Source organism: Mastigoproctus giganteus, chromosome 3, assembly GCF_048544385.1.
Source record: "Mastigoproctus giganteus isolate SK-2022 chromosome 3, ASM4854438v1, whole genome shotgun sequence".
Taxonomy (NCBI): domain Eukaryota; kingdom Metazoa; phylum Arthropoda; class Arachnida; order Uropygi; family Thelyphonidae; genus Mastigoproctus; species Mastigoproctus giganteus.
The window spans coordinates 129,440,206-129,459,062 of record NC_143577.1 but is presented as its reverse complement, the minus strand read 5'-3'; the positions used below and the strand labels follow the sequence as shown (position 1 = coordinate 129,459,062).

The 18,857-nt window shown below is 37.7% G+C and overlaps 1 protein-coding gene across 1 annotated transcript in view; it reads left to right on the top strand.

Annotated features, from left to right (window-relative positions):
* LOC150088267 (centrosomal P4.1-associated protein-like) overlaps nucleotides 1-18,857 on the top strand; it is a 452,284-nt gene that overhangs the window by 49,430 nt on the left and 383,997 nt on the right. The window contains exon 2 of the mRNA XM_090370091.1: nucleotides 1,247-1,357. Within this exon, the coding sequence (XP_090226217.1) occupies nucleotides 1,247-1,357 (111 nt within the window). The remainder of the gene's footprint in view (nucleotides 1-1,246; nucleotides 1,358-18,857) is intronic.

The window sequence follows — 18,857 nt, the reverse complement described above, 5'->3', positions numbered from 1 at the left end:
TATGAATCAGAGCTGTAATACTCAATACGTTCTATGTTGATATTAATATTTGTAAAATAATAAGAGGAGTTTACCTCAATATATTACCTCAATAAGTGTTCTACATACTACATTGAGATTAACTCCTCTTATTATTTTACAAATAGCATCTTAACATAATCTGATTTTTCTGATTTTAATGTATATTTTGAAAGTTTTCATTACATTTTATATCTAGTTTTCTGTTTACTTTGCTTGTTAAATATAAAAAAAATTTTTTTTGTAAAAGTGGTGTCTCTTTTATATTAAAAAAAGGGGGGGAGATTAATTGATATGCTTTTATTATTATTATTAATAGCCATATGGTGCAAGGAAGCCTAAGGCTTATGCTGCACCAGGAAAAAAAAAAGTTCCCTAGTTATCCTGAGAGCGAGAGAGAGAGAGAGAGAGTGAGTGAGTCAAAAGTAGAAGGGAATCACCAAGGAAGAGAAGAACGATGATATCCAGCTCAGGACCCTGGGTGTGCCAAGCCCATATTCAACAGATGTGAGCCCCCAGGTTTTTTACCTTAATGCTGAACTGTTACTGTAAATGTTTTTTACTTATTCTTTTTTAATTTATATTCTCAATCTTCTTTATAGTTACATTTATTTTATATCAGTGCATTAACTCTAAGCATTTTCTTTGTGGAGTTTTGACTGCAACAGATAGCAGTGATTTGTTTTGCTCTGAACAATTCCTACTTAACTGCCCACCTACTTAATGTCACTTGGTATGAAGGATACTGCACACGATGCTGAAACTGAAGGAGTACTTGATTTCATGACAGTGTAAGTGTACCTAATAAAATGACCACTCTGTATGTACACATATACATACACACACACACAGAGGCCTCTGAGGTCGGGAAAACTCATGTCTAAGAATATATAAATTCATACACCGACCATTGAATAAAATTTAAAATTTAATATGACTACAATCTTTAAATTTCATTAATATGAAATTTAAAATTTCATATTAAATTTTAAATTTTATTCAATGGTCGGTGTATGAATTTATATATTCTTAGACATTATAGTATATATAATAGATACACACATATATCCAAAAAATATGTTTTTTTTTGTTTAATTTTTATTATAAAAAGAAACTTTTGTTTTACATTTTTGTGCAGGTTATTATTATAGATCACTTATTTTCTGGAAAAGTTTCTTAGTCGATTTGCTCTGTATTTAAGTTTATGATGCATTTAAATTTATTTCAGAAGGAACAAGAAGAACTAGAAGAATTTGAAATGTTAGAAAATGCAGCCGAAAATACATCATTTGCAAGTGACTCTTCTTTGGTTTTAAGAGCATTTAAAAAGGCTTACCAGGTTTGAGAGAATCTCATGTTATAAAAGTTTTTGAAATTTTTTGAAATAATATTAAAATTACTTTGTATATTACAATACAAAGGCAGCATGTTATAAAAGTTTTGAAATTTTTTGATATAATATTAAAATTACTTTGTATTTACCTTGTGTGGATGGGATCTATCCAGTTATATTAAAGGAGGCAGCAAAGGAAGTAAGCAAACACTTAGCTATAATTATGAACGCCTCTTTGGACTCAGGGGGAGGTCCCCACGGACTGGAGATGTGCAAATGTGTCCCCAATTCACAAAGGGGAGATCAAAGCATGACACAGGTATTCAATTTTCCAAAATGGAAACACAATAATAGTGTTATTCTCAGTGTCCAAAGGTAATTAACAATATCTTTCACTAAGTTAACAATTTTTTTGGTATTCGTTATTTATTTATTTTTATTTTTTTGGCATCTTTCAGTAGGTTGCCAAAGAAACAAAAATAAATACAGTAAACCCCCGCTATTCGCAGTATCTGTATTCGCGATCGCCGATTTAATATAAAATGAAACCTAAAAAAATGTGAATTTAAAGCGCTGTGAATATTTTCCACCATAAAAAAACATGGACGTGGCTAAAATTATCTTTCCCTGTCAAAATAGGGCTCAGTGGGGGGGGGGGGGTAGAGGGGTGACAAAATCGCAAGCGTGGATGTTTCTCGCATAATCCTTGTTCAGTGTGTTATGCGCTTGTCATGGAAGGTTTCGTCGTTTGCTTTTAATTTATATGCTTATAAATTGAATAAATTTATCACTTTATAAATTGATATGCTTACAAAAATGATAAATCTACCATTTTGCAGTGTAAAACAGACTTTTCCGAGTGTATTAACGGAAGAAAGTGACTTTATTGTGGACAATTTCTTTCTAACCTGTACAAAAATATGGCTACGAATAACAAGGGAAATGTGAAAATATCAAAAAAGGTAATGACATTAGCGAATAAAATTGAGTTATTAGATAAAATTTCTAATGGTGAAAGTGTCTCCTCAGTGGCAAAACATAAAATCAATGAGTCAATGGTACAATCAATCAAAAAATCGGAAGAAAACATCCGCCGTAGTGTCCGTGAAAACGCTCTAATTACTTCAAAAATTTGCTTTGTAACTCGTGATGTTAAATTAGAAAAAATGGAAAAAGCTTTAAATCTGTGGATAGAAGACCGAACTCAAAATAAAATTCCGTTACGTTCACTCATCATTCGTGAAAAGGCAAAACTCCTTTATCAACACTTTAGCGAAACTGGTGATAGCAGTGGCGGGATAAGTTTTTTAGCTAGCAAAGGCGCTGGTTTGAAAGATTTGTTTGAAATTTCTAATAAATATTACATTTAATATTAAATTGTTTGTTTCTTATTTTCATTTCGATGCCATATGCTTGCATTTCACTGTGTACTGTCTATGTACATAGTCATATTATGAAAGTACATATAATACATACATAGACAATTTTAGACTAGTTTTTCTTATATATTTCATACTTTGGAACGGAACCCCTTTATTATAATGGGGGATTTTAACTTCCCAGATATTGACTGGAACTTGTGGGTTGGTCATTCACACACTAGTCAAACTTTTGTGGATTTATTGGATGACTGTTTTCTGCAGCAGCATGTTCGAGAGGCAACCAGAGAAAATAACACTCTTGATCTGGTTATCAGCAGTGATCATTCGTGTATTAAGAATTTGCAGATAAAGGAACCACTAGGTGGCAGTGATCACAGTGTGCTGAAGTGGGATTTACTCAAAGAGGTAACTACCGTCAGGGGTAAAGGAAAGGGTTTTTGCTTCCGTAAAGGGGAGTACAGTGGTCTCAGACAGTTTTTAAATTCTGTACAGTGGGACCAACTGACGATGTTACAAACAGTAAATTCTAAGTGGGAAGCATTCAAAGAATTAATCGTGGAAGCTACTAGACTTTATATACCGATTAAGAAATACCGTTCAAGGTTTAGGCCTAAATGGTTATCAAATGAACTAATGAGACTCGTGACAGAGAAGAAAAATGCATGGGATGCATATAAATTATCAGGTGACGCAGAAGCCTGTGGCAGATATAAGCTAGTCTGTAATCAGGTCACAAAGGAGGGTCGGCAGGCGAAGGCGGATTACGAGAAATCTTTGGCAAAAGATGCTAAGAAAAACAGCAAGGATTTCTTTACTTATATAAACTCTAAAAGGAAGGGGATGAATATGATTGGTCCACTTGACATCGATGGTTCGACTGTTGATGATCCTGCTCAGATAGCAAACAAACTGAATGAGTATTTTGCATCTACATTCACACGTGAGGAATTATTACAATTTGAAAATGGAAGAAGGTTATCAAATTGTAGCAGGGTGCTTAATGATTTTGTAATAACTGAGAGCAAAGTGGAGGAGAAATTGTTGAAGTTAAACATAAGAAAGGCACCTGGGGTGGATGGGATCTATCCAGTTATTTTAAAGGAGGCGGCAAAGCAACTAAGCAAACCCTTAGCCATAATTATGAGAGCATCCTTGGACTCAGGGGAGGTTCCCACGGACTGGAGATGTGCAAATGTGTCCCCAATTCACAAAGGTGGATCGAAGGGTGACACGAGTAATTACAGACCAGTTAGTTTAACTTCTGTTCCGGGTAAAATAATGTAGTCGCTGGTTAAAGATGCATTGCAGGATCATCTAGACAAGACTGCAGCAATAATTCAAACACAGCATGGGTTTGTTAAGGGAAAGTCTTGTCTGACAAATTTGATTGGTTATTATGATGTGGTCACAAAGGAACTGGATGCAAAAAATAATTTTGATATCATATACAGTCTGTCCTCGTATAGCACGATAGTTGTGTTCCTAGAAAACCTCGTGCAATGCAAAATCGTGCAATATAAACAACAGGCCCTATGGGAAAAGTGGGGTTAGGTGCCGACCACCCAAGATTGAACACACATTTGGAACCAAAACATTACCAAACATAATAAATAATCGGGTAATTTTAATCGTTATAAAATTCTTACGTATTTTATAACGATTAAAATACGTAATAAAAAATGTAATATATTATAATAAAGTATTTTTAGTATTTTTTAATACTAAAAAAGTATTTTTTACGAATAAAATACGTATTTTATTCGTAAAAAATTTATTATATTAAATAAAATAGTCGTAATAAAATACTTACGTATTTTATAATACGTAAGTATAAATTATAATACGTAAGTCGTAATAAAATACTTACGTATTTTATAATACGTAAGTATAAATTATAATACGTAAGTCGTAATAAAATGCTTACGTATTTTATTATGACTATTACGTAATAAAATATTGCTAATGCTTTTGCTTCTATCGTAAGCAAACTTGTTTTTTGTTTGATTTTTTATCCAAACAGATGACAGCCGTTGCATCTCTTCCAATTCTCTGTGTCTTAATCTAATGGATTTTAATTACACTTTGAGTTCCTGCTGTGAAAGTTGTTTTTATTTTCTCTGTTCTTTGTAATTCTCGGCGTTGCCTCATTTAGGTCTGTAGCACGTGCAATACCACATGGTCTTTCATTTCGCTCAAAGTGTTTCACAATTTCATATTTTTTTCTCTATCGACAGAGGCGGACTGGCCATAAGCCTTACCGGGGAAACCCCGGTGGGTCGGAGTGATTTTGGCCATAAACCATAGTATGAGGCCACTATAAATATTCCTGGGTAAGAATTTTTGACTCAGTCCGCCTCTGTTTATCGATAATTGCTTTTCTTTTTCTCTCTGAATCTGCGGTGTCTTCACCAGGACGCTTCCTTTTCACACCTTTTAAGTATTTTACTCATTTTTAAGGAATAAAGCGCAATTACAAATCGAGGAGGCACGCTTGATACACATAAAGAAAGCTGCGCGCGTATAGCAACTGAATAAACAACACCGCAAAGGCCGAGATACACTATTAACACCCCACATTTTACTGAAGCACATTTCTGGGGGTTACTACCATAAAACGATAAAAACAATTTCCAGTTTCGTTTCTGCTAGTGGAATCTGTTATAAACTGGTAGTAAACTCCATCTAATTGCATTTGCGATTATATCGATAGCTGGAATTGTGTGGGTTTTTACGTTATTATGGTGAAATGTGTTTCCCCTTCACTAATATAAAACACATAAATACATTTTCAGAATCTTCTTCATTCCTATCGTGTTGCGTTCCGTTGGGGTGATTCCTCGTTCGACTGCCATTTCTTGTAAACACAAAGGCGAATCGTGCAAAATCGAATTCGGTTCGTGTTATATAAGATAACGTTCCCCTATTTATAAATCGTGTATGATCGAATTCGTGTAATGTAAACACGTGTTATACGAGGACCGACTGTACTTGGATTTCAGGAAAGCTTTTGACACTGTTGCGCATGGAAGACTACTGTACAAATTGGAGCAGAATGGTATTAAGGGTAAGTTGCTACAATGGATAAAAGGATGGTTAAGTGGGAGAAGACAAAGGGTGGTAATCAATGGGTGCTGCTCTTCGTGGACTAATGTTATTAGTGGAGTCCCACAGGGTTCGGTGTTGGGTCCACTGTTGTTTTGTGTATTTATCAATGATATTGATGAAGGTATATCAGGCTTAATGTCGAAGTTTGCAGATGACACAAAGGTTGGCAGGGTTGTTAATGACAGTAATGGCAGTGTGCTACTGCAACAGGATCTAGATAATTTGGGCAGATGGGCTAAGAAGTGGCAACTGAAGTTCAACCTTGACAAATGCAAAGTACTGCATATGGGTAGAAGTAACCCCAGAGAAACGTACCAACTGTGTGGTACTACACTTAAGGTGGTAGAAAATGAAAAAGACCTGGGAGGAATTGTGCAGTCAGATATGAAGTTTTCTGAGCAGTGCAGACAGGCTGCTAGGGCGGGTCATGGGGTTTTGTCAATGATATATAGGAATTTTGCTAGCAGGGAAAAGGAGGTGATTGTCCCTCTGTATAAGGCAATGGTCAGGCCACGCCTTGAGTACTGCGTACAAAGTCTGGAGGCCTCATTTTAGGAAGGATGTAGATTTGCTTGAGCGTGTACAGAGAAGAGCAACACGATTGGTGAGGGGAATGAAGGGATTCTCTTACCAAGAGAGGCTTAAGTTCTGCAAATTGCAGTGGCTGGAGACTAGGCACCTGCGCGGTGATCTGATTGAGGTCTATAAGGCCTTGAATGGGTTGAGCACGCTGAATTCTGATGGGATCCTTCCACTTGTTCAGATTACCAACCTACGGGGACATAAGTTCAAATTAAGAAAGGACAGATGTAGAATAGATGTGCGGAAATTTGCCTTTAGCCAGCGGGTGGTTAATTGCTGGAACAAACTTCCATCTGTCGTTGTGGAAGTTGATAGGTTAAATAAATTTAAGGAGGAACTGGACAGGCATTTGGAGGGAATGGTGTGATTTTTTTTTTTTTTTTTTTTTTTGGCTGATGCTGCATAAGCTCCTACACTTGCTTTCTTGCATCATGTGCCACTACTACTACTACTACTATTACTATGGGAGCCATAACTCAGTATTCGCGTTTTCGGTATTCACAACATTTCTTAGGAACGTAACCCCCGCGAATAGCCGGGGGTTTACTGTACTTCTTTCATAGAAGTATAGTCTTCCTCTGATTGCTGATCATGCAGGTTTGTCGTCCAGAAGTATAATAGTAAAATTGCAAAAAATATAAATATAATTGGGAAGAGCAAAAACTACAAGCAATATAAATGCATGTGGGATTCCTTCAGAAAAGCTGTCTGATACTTAGTGGTTCATAAAGAGCTTTTTTTTTTTTTTTTTATTTTATTTTTTTTTTTTTTACGAAAACCCCAAACACGAGAGGTCTTAAAAGTACTTAGTACGGTGCTTGGGTTGGAGGTTGAGAAGACGAAAGAAGATATTTCTTAACATTAGACTTGAACTTCTGTAGACTGTAATTTTCAGAAAATACGTATGAGGGATGGTTCTTCCAGAAAACGGCAGTTGAATGAATAAAGGAGGAAGATGAAAGGTTAGTTCTGTGGGTTTGAAGTTGGACAGTAAATGGATGTTGACTGGAGGTGACATGTGTTCGGAGCAGGAATTATAGGAGCAAATTCAGAAGAACAGTGCCCATGGAAGTATCTGTAGAAAAGGCATGCAGCAGAAACAGTACATCTATGAGACAGAGAGTCGAGAGACCCTGTTAGGGATGACTCATTAATTAACCTAACTGCCCTCTTTTGAATGGAAACTAGAAGCCTGAGAGAGGTTTTGGGGGCACTGCACCAGATGTGGGAACAATATTCCATGGTAGGGCAGATTTTCGATTTGTACAGAGTGAACAGCTGTTTGGAAGAAAAGTTACAAAAGCATAAGAGAAAACCAAGTTTTTTTTGATGCAGAGGAAGCAATATTTGTAATGTGCTTGTGCTAAGAGAGATTAGAAGTCAGGGTAATCCCCAAAAGAGATATAATTTTGCCTAGAAATTGGAGTGTCAACAAAGATAAGCATAGGATCCTTTTTGCGAGATATAAGACAAGACTGAGTTTTAGAAGGGTTGAAATCAATTAAGTTGTCTTTGCCCTACTGGAGAATTTCCAAAGAAACAAAAATAAATACAGTAAACCCCCGCTATTCGCAGTATCTGTATTCGCGGAAATTTTTTCCGCGAATACAGATACTGCGCGGAAATTCGCGGAGATCAGTATTTAAGGAATTGGTAGCAGATATTTGAGAAGTTGAAGCTAATTGAAATGGAATGTGGAATGCAATGTGCTATCATCGGCAAAACTATGGATAGGATTTTCGGTCAGTGGAAGAAGATCATTAATATACAAGAGTGAAAGAGTGGGGGAAAGAACTAAAACTTCAGAGACACCAGCATTAATAGAGAAGTTAGAAGACAGAGTGCCATCTACTGTCACCCTCAGTGAGGTGTCAGAGAGAAAACTAGATAACCAATTACAAAAAACAGTAGGCAAACCATAAGATGGAAGCTTGGTTAGAAGATCGTTATGCCAAAGACGATCGAAAGCATTTAAGATGTCAAGAGCAACTGCTTGTGTTTCACCGAACATTTCAATTGAATTTGTCCATAAATGGATAACTAAGCCAGAATATCACCAGTGGATTGACACTGACGGAATCCATACTGGTGATCGATGGTCAGATGGAAGGTTTCTAGATAGTTTAAGAGTTGGTGGTTAATTGATTTCTCCATTACTTTAGAAAGAGTAGAAGTAATTGTAATGGGATAATAATTGGATGGGAGGGATTTGTCACCCTTTTTAGAAACTGTCTGGATATGAGCAAATTTCCAAGTACAGGGAAAAACACCGATGGAATAAGAAATCGAAAAAGGTGGCAAAGAACAGGAGTAAGTTCAGAAGCACAGGTTTTGAGAACAAATTGAGAAATACCATCAGGACCTGGAGCTTTCTTAGCATCAGAATTTGTCAAAATCCTTCTCACATCCTTTTGACGGAAGGCTACAGGAGGCATTGAATGGGTGTGCTGGAATTGGTGGGAGGCGTTTTACTAAGATCATTGATGTATGAGTTGGAATAAAAATGGGATGCTAGCAGGTTAGCTTTATCCTTAGCTGAAGTGACAATATAACCATCTGGTTTTGTCAGAGGTGGGAGCAGAGATGGGCAAAGGTTGCAGCCAATAGCTTTGGCAAGAGACCAGAATGCTCGGCTACCCTTATGAGAAGAAGCAAGTTATCTAAGCCTGTTCAAAATCTAGTTTGGATTGATTAATAACTGCTTTACAATTGTTGTGAGCTCTGGTATAGTCAGAAAATGAAACTGAAGAAATGGAAACAAGTCATTATGATACGCAGTGTAATCTTCTCTTGAAAAGCCTTAGCACATTTATTGGAAAACCAACGTTTAGATAAAGGATGAGATTTTATGGTGGAATGGGGAATGAAGGATTCCATTCCTACCAAAATAATCTTCTCTTGAAAAGCCTTAGCACATTTATTGGAAAACCAACGTTTAGATTAAGGATGAGATTTTAAGGTGGAATGGGGAATGAAGGATTCCATTCCTACAAAAATAATTTCACTGACACGGTCTGAGCAAACATTGACATCAGAAGTTTTGAAACAGTAATCTGACCAAGGAAAAGAAGAAAAGAAATCATGCAGGTCACCCCCTTTTGCGTTCTTGTAATGCGAAACAAACGATATTGGGAATAGCCATGAGATAAAGGCTCCATTGGAGAAGAGACAATCACCATATTTTATCTGATGTGCCTAAAGGACCACTCACTTCCATCGTGGGCACCTCCGTAGCCAGGTGGGAAGGAGCAGTAGTGCGTAGCACACGCTTCTTGATTAGACATTAGGTTCGAGCCTGTCACCACCAAATACGGAGGATGCGGAAAGTTCAGGGAATGACCACCGCACATCCAGCAGAAATATGGCCTTAGTTGCTAATGCTCCTAAAAACCAAATAACAAATAACAAAATAACTTCCATCGTGTACCTGGAAGTGTTGTTTTTGAGAAAAAGATCAAGTGAGTTGGCTGTATGGTTAGGATTGTCTGGTATTCTAATAGGTAAATGAACAGGCTGTGAGGTCATTAGTATTTGCAAAAGCCTCAGCATCTCGACCAGCGGGGTCGGTGTGACTAGAAAACGGAAGCCAGACGGAGTTGTGAACATTAAATTGACCAAGAAAAATTACCTCACTGTTAGGAAAGTTGGACTATAGAAAATCAAGTTGCATAGAGAGGACGTCAAAGAGTTCCAAGTGATTAACGGAATTGGTAGAACTGTAGAGAAAATTCATCTGTTGTAGATGAATTTGAGAAAGTGAGGTAGAGAGATTTTAAGCCAGAGAAGATCGAAATGAGGAGATTCCAAATTACCAAGTCTCTGACAGGGAATATCGGAACGAACATATTCACAAAGTACCACCTTTAGGGTGAAAAGAATCATACAGTGAATAATTTGAGCAACTGAGATTAGCAGTGGTTGAATCAACTGATAACTGAGATTCTGTCAGAAAAGTATATGGGGGTTTGGCAGACTGTTAGTAGAAATGGAAATTTGTCAAATTAATTTAATGAAAAAAAAAAATTGCAAAACGATTTTTCTTCCTTTTGTTTTGCAATTTTTTTATTTTGTTAAATTAATTTTTGACTTAATTTTTAATTGTGTTCATTTGATTTTTAATTGTTGTTATTTATTTCTTACTGTAATGTAAGTTTTTCGATTTTTTAACTGTTTTCATTTTAATTTCTGGAGAGTATCATATGGAAGTGTTCTATGTATACTGTTTAGGTAAACTTCTCTTATTCTTTTACAAATATTGATATCAACATAGCTCTGGCATTAAAGCTCTGGTTCATACTATCAAATAATGAGGTTTATAGTAACAAAGTTCCGCCTAAAGTGTCAAAATTTTACCTTTATTATTATTATTATTTTTTTTTTTTGGCACATGCTGTATATTTAAGATTAATAATTAATAATCATAAAATAAAAAATAAATCGTTTCTAATGATACAGTAGAATCAATATACTTTTTAAATATTTTATTTTATTTGTAAGATAAACTAAGCAAAAAGCAATTAACAGAAATGAAAATATTGTATAGTGTATATATTTTGATATGTACAACATGGTAGTTGGCGCCTCCATAGGCAGGTGGGCAGGAGCAGCAGTGCGTAGCACATTCTTCTTGATTAGACTGGGGTTCAAGCCTGTGCCCACCAAATACGGAGGCTGCGGAAAGGTCAGAGATTGACCACCGCATATATCCCTAAAAACAAATAACATGGTAGTTTGTTCCTACAAAATCTTGTGTAATGCGAAACCATGTTATACGGGACTAAGAACCAGTACAAAAAGGAGGGGGGGTTACCTTCCAAAAGCTAACAAAGTGCACCTTTTTTTTTTATAATTCTCAGAAACTTAATTTTTATAGTAGTAATAACTTAATATTTTAACTTTATTTTTATAATAAAGTTAAAATAAAATATTAAGCAGTAACTGAAATAGTAATAACTGAACGAATGTCTTACCTTACAAACTGTGTTATTTATATGCCAGATAATGTATGTTCATTTAATTCATCTTTCTCTTCATCACTGCTAAACACAATCTCTTCTGCAGAATCTGTATATCGTGTACCTGCCTTCTCTCTTTAAAAGTCACGAACTGCACGCTTCGAAGTCACAATTTTTTATGGTCTCAAATAAGCACAAGTTCAATAGCACAAAAACTAACCCAGGGATCTCCCAACAAAATACTGTGGACCCCCCACTTTAAAGATAATAAGTACAAATTAAACTTTATTACCTTACCGATTAACAAATTTAAATGATACAGGAACATCGAAAAAATATTTTCCAATTAGCAAAATAAAAATAAATTGACACTCGCGTACATAGCTTAATTAATATGTACTGTAATATGTACATACTAACTAACTGATATTTCTGTTCACTGACATTTTTTTTTTTTGGTTGTAAAATTAAAAACAATAAAATGACAAGCAATTAATAACAAAGAACACAGCACGCACAAGTTGCAATGAACATGATACACACAAGTGAGATACAGAGTAATGAGTTTCTGAAAATTTGTTTGTTTTTTCTATGATTAAATATTTCATAGTAGGGGAAACACATTTTGCCTTAATAACATGAAAAGCCACAGAATTCCAGCTATCGTAGTATAGGAAATGCAAGAAGATTGATATTACTACCCGATTATAATTGAGTATATGATGAGAGCCCTGTCGATCAATTCGGCCCTGGAAAGATTGTGCAGGGCTCAAGGGGTAGATTTTTTTCAGCCTGGTCTGTACTTGTTAACAGGAGAGACTGCTTCTACAGGGATGGGATACACTTAAATAGAAAGGGTGCAAGAATATTTGCTGATGCTATCGAGGCAGTGTTAGGTGGGTCGGAAAACTGCTAGATTGGGGGGATAGAAGGACTAATAGATTAACAGTACTGGCAGAGGAGAAAGTGATTCTTGCACTGCTTCTTTTGGAATGAGCAGCAGCCTGGAAAATAAGATGCAGGATATTTCAGAGACTGCTGGGAATCATGGGGGTACAAGTAAACACATGGTTTGTGTTAGGGTGGCTAAGAGGAAGAGCAGGTGCATGTATACTTGCGTGTACACTAATGCTAGGAGTTGAGTAAATAAATTTGATTAATTTGAGTTATTGCTCAAAACATTAAAGGAAGATATTGTTGGGATTTCAGAGACGTGGTGTCACACAGATATAAGGAATGAAGAACTGGAATTTGAGGAGTACAATGTCTACAGAAAGGAGAGACAGGATAGGAAGGGAGGAGGGGTTATGCTATTAGTTAAGAAACACATAAAATCCAAGGAAGTGAAGCCAGTCGACAACGCTAGACAGTGCAGTGTGGAGTCAGTTTGGCGTGACATAAGCATTGGGAGATCAAAAATTGAGAGTAGGAGTGTGCTATAGGCCTAATGACTCTGATGAGTATAATAAGAAACTGTACAGAGAAATAGTGGGCCAGTAAATCAGAGAGTCTTATAATGGGGGATTTTAATTTCCCAGATATTGACTGGAATTTGGGGGCTGGTCACTCACACACTAGCAAGGCTTTTGTGGATTTATTGGATGATTGTTTTCTACATCAGCATGTTTGGGAGGCAAATTGATTTGATTATCAGTAGTGATTCTTCATGCATTAAGAATCTGCAGATAAATGAACCACTAGGTGGCAGTGATCACAGTGTTCTGAAGTGGGATTTACTCAAAGAGGTAACTACCATTAGGGGTAAAGGGAAGGGGTATTGTTTTCGTAAAGGTGACTACGATGGACTGAGACAGTATTTAAATTCTATACAGTGGGATCAACTGATGATGTTACCAACAGCAAATTCAAAATGGGAAGCATTCAAAGAACTTATCTTGCAAGCTACTAGGCTTTACATACCAACTAAGAAATATTGTTCAAGGTTTAGGCCTAAATGGATGTCAGATGAACTAATGAGGCATATGGCAGAGAAGAAAAATGCATGGGATACATACAAATTAACACGTGACACAGAAGCCTATGATAGATACAAGTTGATCTGTAACCAAGTTACAAAGGAGGTTAGGCAGGCGAAGGCAGATTACTTGAGATCCTTTGCAAGGGATGCAAAGAAAAACAGCAGAGTTCTTTACTTATGTAAACTCTAGAAGGAAGGGGATGAATCAGATTGGTCCACTTGATATTGATGGGTCAACTGTTGATGACCCTGCTCAGGTAGCTAACAAACTAAATGAATATTTTGCATCGACATTCACACATGAGGAGTTATTCAGCGAGGGGAATGCCAGAGGTGTATTCAACTCTAGCAGTAAGCTAGAGAATCTTGTAATGACTGAAAGTAAAGTGGAAGAGAAATTGTTGAAGATAAACACAAGAAAGGCACCGCGGGTGGATGGGATCTATCCAGTTATATTAAAGGAGGCAGCAAAGGAAGTTAGCAAACCCTTAGCCATAATTATGAGAGCTTCCTTCGACTCAAAGAAGGTACCCATGGACTGGAGATGTGCAAATGTGACCCCAATTCACAAGGTGAGGATCAAAGGCTGACACACGTAATTATAGACCTGTGAGTTTAACTTCTGTTCCCGGAAAGTTAATGGAGCACTGGTTAAAGAAGCACTGCAGGATCATCTAGACAAGACTTCAGTTATAGCTTGGACACAGCATGGTTTTGTTAAGGGGAAGTCTTGCCTGACCAATTTGATTGGATACTATGATGCAGTCACAAAAGAACTGGATGCAGGGAATAACTTTGATATTATATACTTGGATCATAGAAAGGCTTTTGATACTGTTGCACATGGAAGACTGCTGCACAAATTGGAGCAGTGTGGCTTTTTTGAGGCAAATTGCTGCTATGGATAAAGGGGTGGTTGAGGGGGAGAAGACAGAGAGTGGTAATCAATGGACACTGCTCATCGTGGACTAATGTTATTAGTGGAGTCCCTCAGGGTTCAGTATTGGGTCCTTTATTGTTCTCTGTATTTATAAATGATATTGATGATGGTATATCAAGCTTAATGTCCAAGTTTGCAGACGATACGAAGGTTGGCAGGGTTGTCAAGGACAGTACTGACACTATGCTGCTGCAACCGGATCTGGAAAGGTTGAGCAGATGGGCTGAGAGGTGGCAAATGAAGTTTAACATTGACAAATGTAAAGTACTACATATGGGAAACAGCAACCTCAGAGCAACATATCAACTCTGTGGTACTACACTGACAGTGGTAGAGAATGAAAGGGACCTGGGTGGGGGTGGTTGTGCAGGCAGATATGAAGTTCTCTGAGTAGTGCAGACGGGCTGCAAGAGTAGCTCATGGTGTATTGTCAATGATATATAGGAATTTTTCTAGCAGGGATAAGGAGGTGATTATTCCCTTGTATAAGACAATGGTCAAGCCACACCTAGAGTACTGTATACAGGCCTGAAGGCCTCATTTCAAGAAGGATGTAGAGCTGCTGGAACGAGTACAGAGAAGGGCAACAAGATTAGTGAATGGAACCAATGGGTGCTCTTATGAAGAAAGGCTTAAGTTTTGCGAATTACAGTGTCTGGAGACTAGACACCAGCGAGGTGATCTGATAGAGGTTTTTTTTTTTTTTTATGAGAACCCCAAACACGAGAGGTATTATAACCTATAGTACTTAGTACCGTGCTTGTGTTGGAGGTTGAGAAGACGAAAGAAGATATTTGTTGAGATTGGACTTGAACTTCTGTAGATTGTAATTTTCAGGAAATACATATGAAGGAAGGTTGTTCCAGAAAATGGCAATTGAATGAATAAATGAGGAAGATGAAAAGTTGGTTCTGTGGGTTTGAAGTTGGACAGTAAATGGATGTTGGCTGGTGGCGGCACGTGTTCGGACTGTTTTGAAAGAGAGAGCGTGTATTATAGAAGCCAATTCAGAAGAACAGTGCCCATGGAAGTATCTGTAGAAGAGGCATGCAGCAGAAACAGTGCGTCTATGAGAAAGCGAGTGGAGAGACTCTGTTAGAGATGAATCATTAATTAACCTAACTGCCCTCTTCTGAATGGAATCAAGAAGCCTGAGAGAGGTTTTGGGGGCACCACCCCAGATGTGGGAACAATATTCCATGGCAGGGCGGATTTGCGATTTATACAGAGTGAGCAGCTGTTTGGGAGAAAAGTAACGCCGAGAGGCGAAAGAGAAAACCAAGTTTTTTAGATGCAGAGGAAGCAATATTTGTAATGTGCTTGTGCCAAGAGAGATTAGAAGTCAGGGTAATCCCCAAAAGAGATATATCATTTTGCCTAGAAATCGGAGTGTCACTAAAGATAAGCATAGGAGCAGAAGAATCCTTTTTGCGAGATATAAGACAAGATTGAGTTTTAGAACGGTTGAAATCAACTAAGTTGTCTTTGCCCCACTGGAGAATTACCTGAAGATCGGCATTTAAGGAATTGGCAGCAGAGTTTCGAGAAGTTGAAGCTGATTGAGCTGGACAAGGTTTCTCAAAATGGAAAGTTGAATGCAATGTGCTATCATCGGCAAAACTATGGATAGGATTTCCAATCAATGGAAGAAGGTCATTGATATACAAGAGGAAAAGAGTGGGGGAAAGAACTGAACCTTGGGGGACACCGGGATTAGTGGAGAAGTTAGAAGACAGAGAGCCATCTACCATCACCCTCAGTGAGCGATCAGAGAGAAAACTGGATAACCAATTACTAAAAACAGTTGGCAAACCATAAGATTGAAGCTTGTTTAGAAGACCTTTATGCCAAACACGATCAAAAGCCTTTGAGATGTCAAGAGCAACTACTTGTGTTTCACCGAACCTTTCCATTGAATTAGTCCATAAATGGGTAACATAAGCCAGAATATCACCAGTGGATCGACACTGACGGAATCCATACTGGTGATCGTTGATCAGACGGAAGGTTTCTAGGTAGTTTAAGAGTTGGCGGTTAATTGATTTCTCCATTACTTTAGAAAGAGTAGAAGTAATTGCAATGGGAAGATAATTGGATGGGAGGGATTTGTCACCCTTTTTAGGAACTGGCTGGATATGAGCAAATTTCCAAGCAGAAGGAAAAACACCTTTGGAATAAGAAAGTGAAAAAAGGCGGCAAAGAATAGGAGTAAGTTCAGGAGCACTGGTTTTGAGAACAAGTGGAGAAATACCATCAGGACCTGGAGCTTTCTTAGTATCAAGATTCATCAAAATCCTTCTGATATCCTTTTGACGGAAGACCACAGGAGGCATTGAATGGAGCGTGTTAGGAATGGTGGGAGGTGTTTTACCAAGATCATTAATACATGAGCTCGAAGAAAAATGGGATGCTAGCAGGTCAGCTTTATCCTTGGCTGAAGTGACAACAGAACCATCTGGTTTGGACAGAGGTGGGAGCAGAGATGGGCAAAAGTTGCGGCCAATAGCTTTGGCAAGAGACCAGAATGCTCGGCTACCATTAGGGCAAGAAGCAAGTTTTCTACTCTTAGCCTGTTCAAACTCTAGTTTGGACTGATTAATAACTGCTTTACAATTGTTGCGAGCTTTGGTTTAGGCAGAAAATGAAACTGAAGAATTAGAAACAAAGAATTAGAAACAAATTACGATATGCAACGTTCTTCTCTTGGACAGCCTTAGCACATTTATTGGAAAACCAAGGTTTAGATAAAGGACGAGATTTTAAAGTGGAGTGTGGGATAAAGGATTCCATTCCTGCAAGAATAATTTCACTGATACGATCTGAGCAAACATTGACATCAGAAGTTTTGAAACAGTAATCAGACCAAGGAAAAGAAGAAAAGAAGTCAAAGAAGAAAAGAACTCTAGTTTGGACTGATTAATAACTGCTTTACAATTGTTGCGAGCTTTGGTTTAGGCAGAAAATGAAACTGAAGAATTAGAAACAAAGAATTAGAAACAAATTACGATATGCAACGTTCTTCTCTTGGACAGCCTTAGCACATTTATTGGAAAACCAAGGTTTAGATAAAGGACGAGATTTTAAAGTGGAGTGTGGGATAAAGGATTCCATTCCTGCAAGAATAATTTCACTGATACGATCTGAGCAAACATTGACATCAGAAGTTTTGAAACAGTAATCAGACCAAGGAAAAGAAGAAAAGAAGTCTCGCAGGTCATCCCATTTTGCATTCTTGTAATGCCAAACAATACGAGGTTCGGAATAGCCATGAGATAAAGGTTCCATTGGAGAAGAGACAATCACCAAGTTGTGATCTGAAGTGCCTAAAGGACCTCTCACTTCAACCTTGTACTTAGAAGGGTTGTTTGTGAGAAAAAGATCAAGCGTATTGGCTGTATGATTAGGATTGTCCGGTATTCTTGTAGGTAAATGAACAATCTGTGCTAGGGCATTAGTAATTGCAAAAGCCTCAGCATCTCGACCTGCTGGGTCGGTGTGACTAGAAAATGGAAGCCAGCTGGAGTTGTGAACGTTAAAATCACCAAGGAAAATTACTTCACTGTTAGGAAAGTTGGACTGGAGAAAGTCAAGTTGCAAAGAGAGGAAGTCAAAGAGCTCCAAGTTTTTAGTGGAGTTTGGAGAACGGTAGAGACAACAGATGAATTTTACACAATGAGGTAGAGAGATTTTAAGCCAGAGAAGATCAAAGAGAGGAGATTCCAAATTGCCAAGTCTTTGACAGGGAATATCAGAACGGACATATACACAAGTACCACCTTTGAGGCGAGAGGAATCATACAGCAAATAATTTGGACATCTGAGATGAGCAGTAGTTGAATCAACTGATAACTGAGAGTCAGTCAGAAAAAGTACATGGGGTTTGGAAGACTGCAAGTGGAAATGGACATCGTTGAGATTAGAATTGAGACCAAGTATATTTGTGAAATGAATTAGGAAGTCCTTGGGAGGTTTAGATCTTTTCGCAGATAAGCTTGCTCTATTAGTTTGACAATTCATGGTGTATTCAATAGTAAGAAAAAGCGGGTGGGACATGCTGTATGAAGTAATGAAATTTTTGGATATGGCATACATGTGGTAAGAATATACCCAGATCCTTGACATAACGTGGCCTCGACAATGCTCCCCACATACATACTACTCGGACTCCCTCCAGTCACTATCTGGCAGAGTAGAGGCCTCAAGATTATACACTAGCTGATCCGGAAGCTTCCTAGAGAGTTACCAATAGGATCAGTCCGGTGTACTAACTAGCCGCCGGCCTGCGAACACCGTTTTAGAGATGTACCCTCGAAATGTAAGGAATATTGGATCTCGCCACGACATTCATCATAACCTCAAAAATCATCAATCATACTGCATGATGGAAGAGATAGGGAAGGGTTGGCCGGAACTTAGCTCTAGACACTAAACATGGGTTCCACCACTTCAAGCCTCCAATAAGCAAAGTGGTGGTATTTCACCGGTTGATGAGAGTCATCTACCACCTAGTACTGCCTGGTAACATAGAGGGGCGGCGTTCCTCCATGTGGTGTGGGCGCCACAC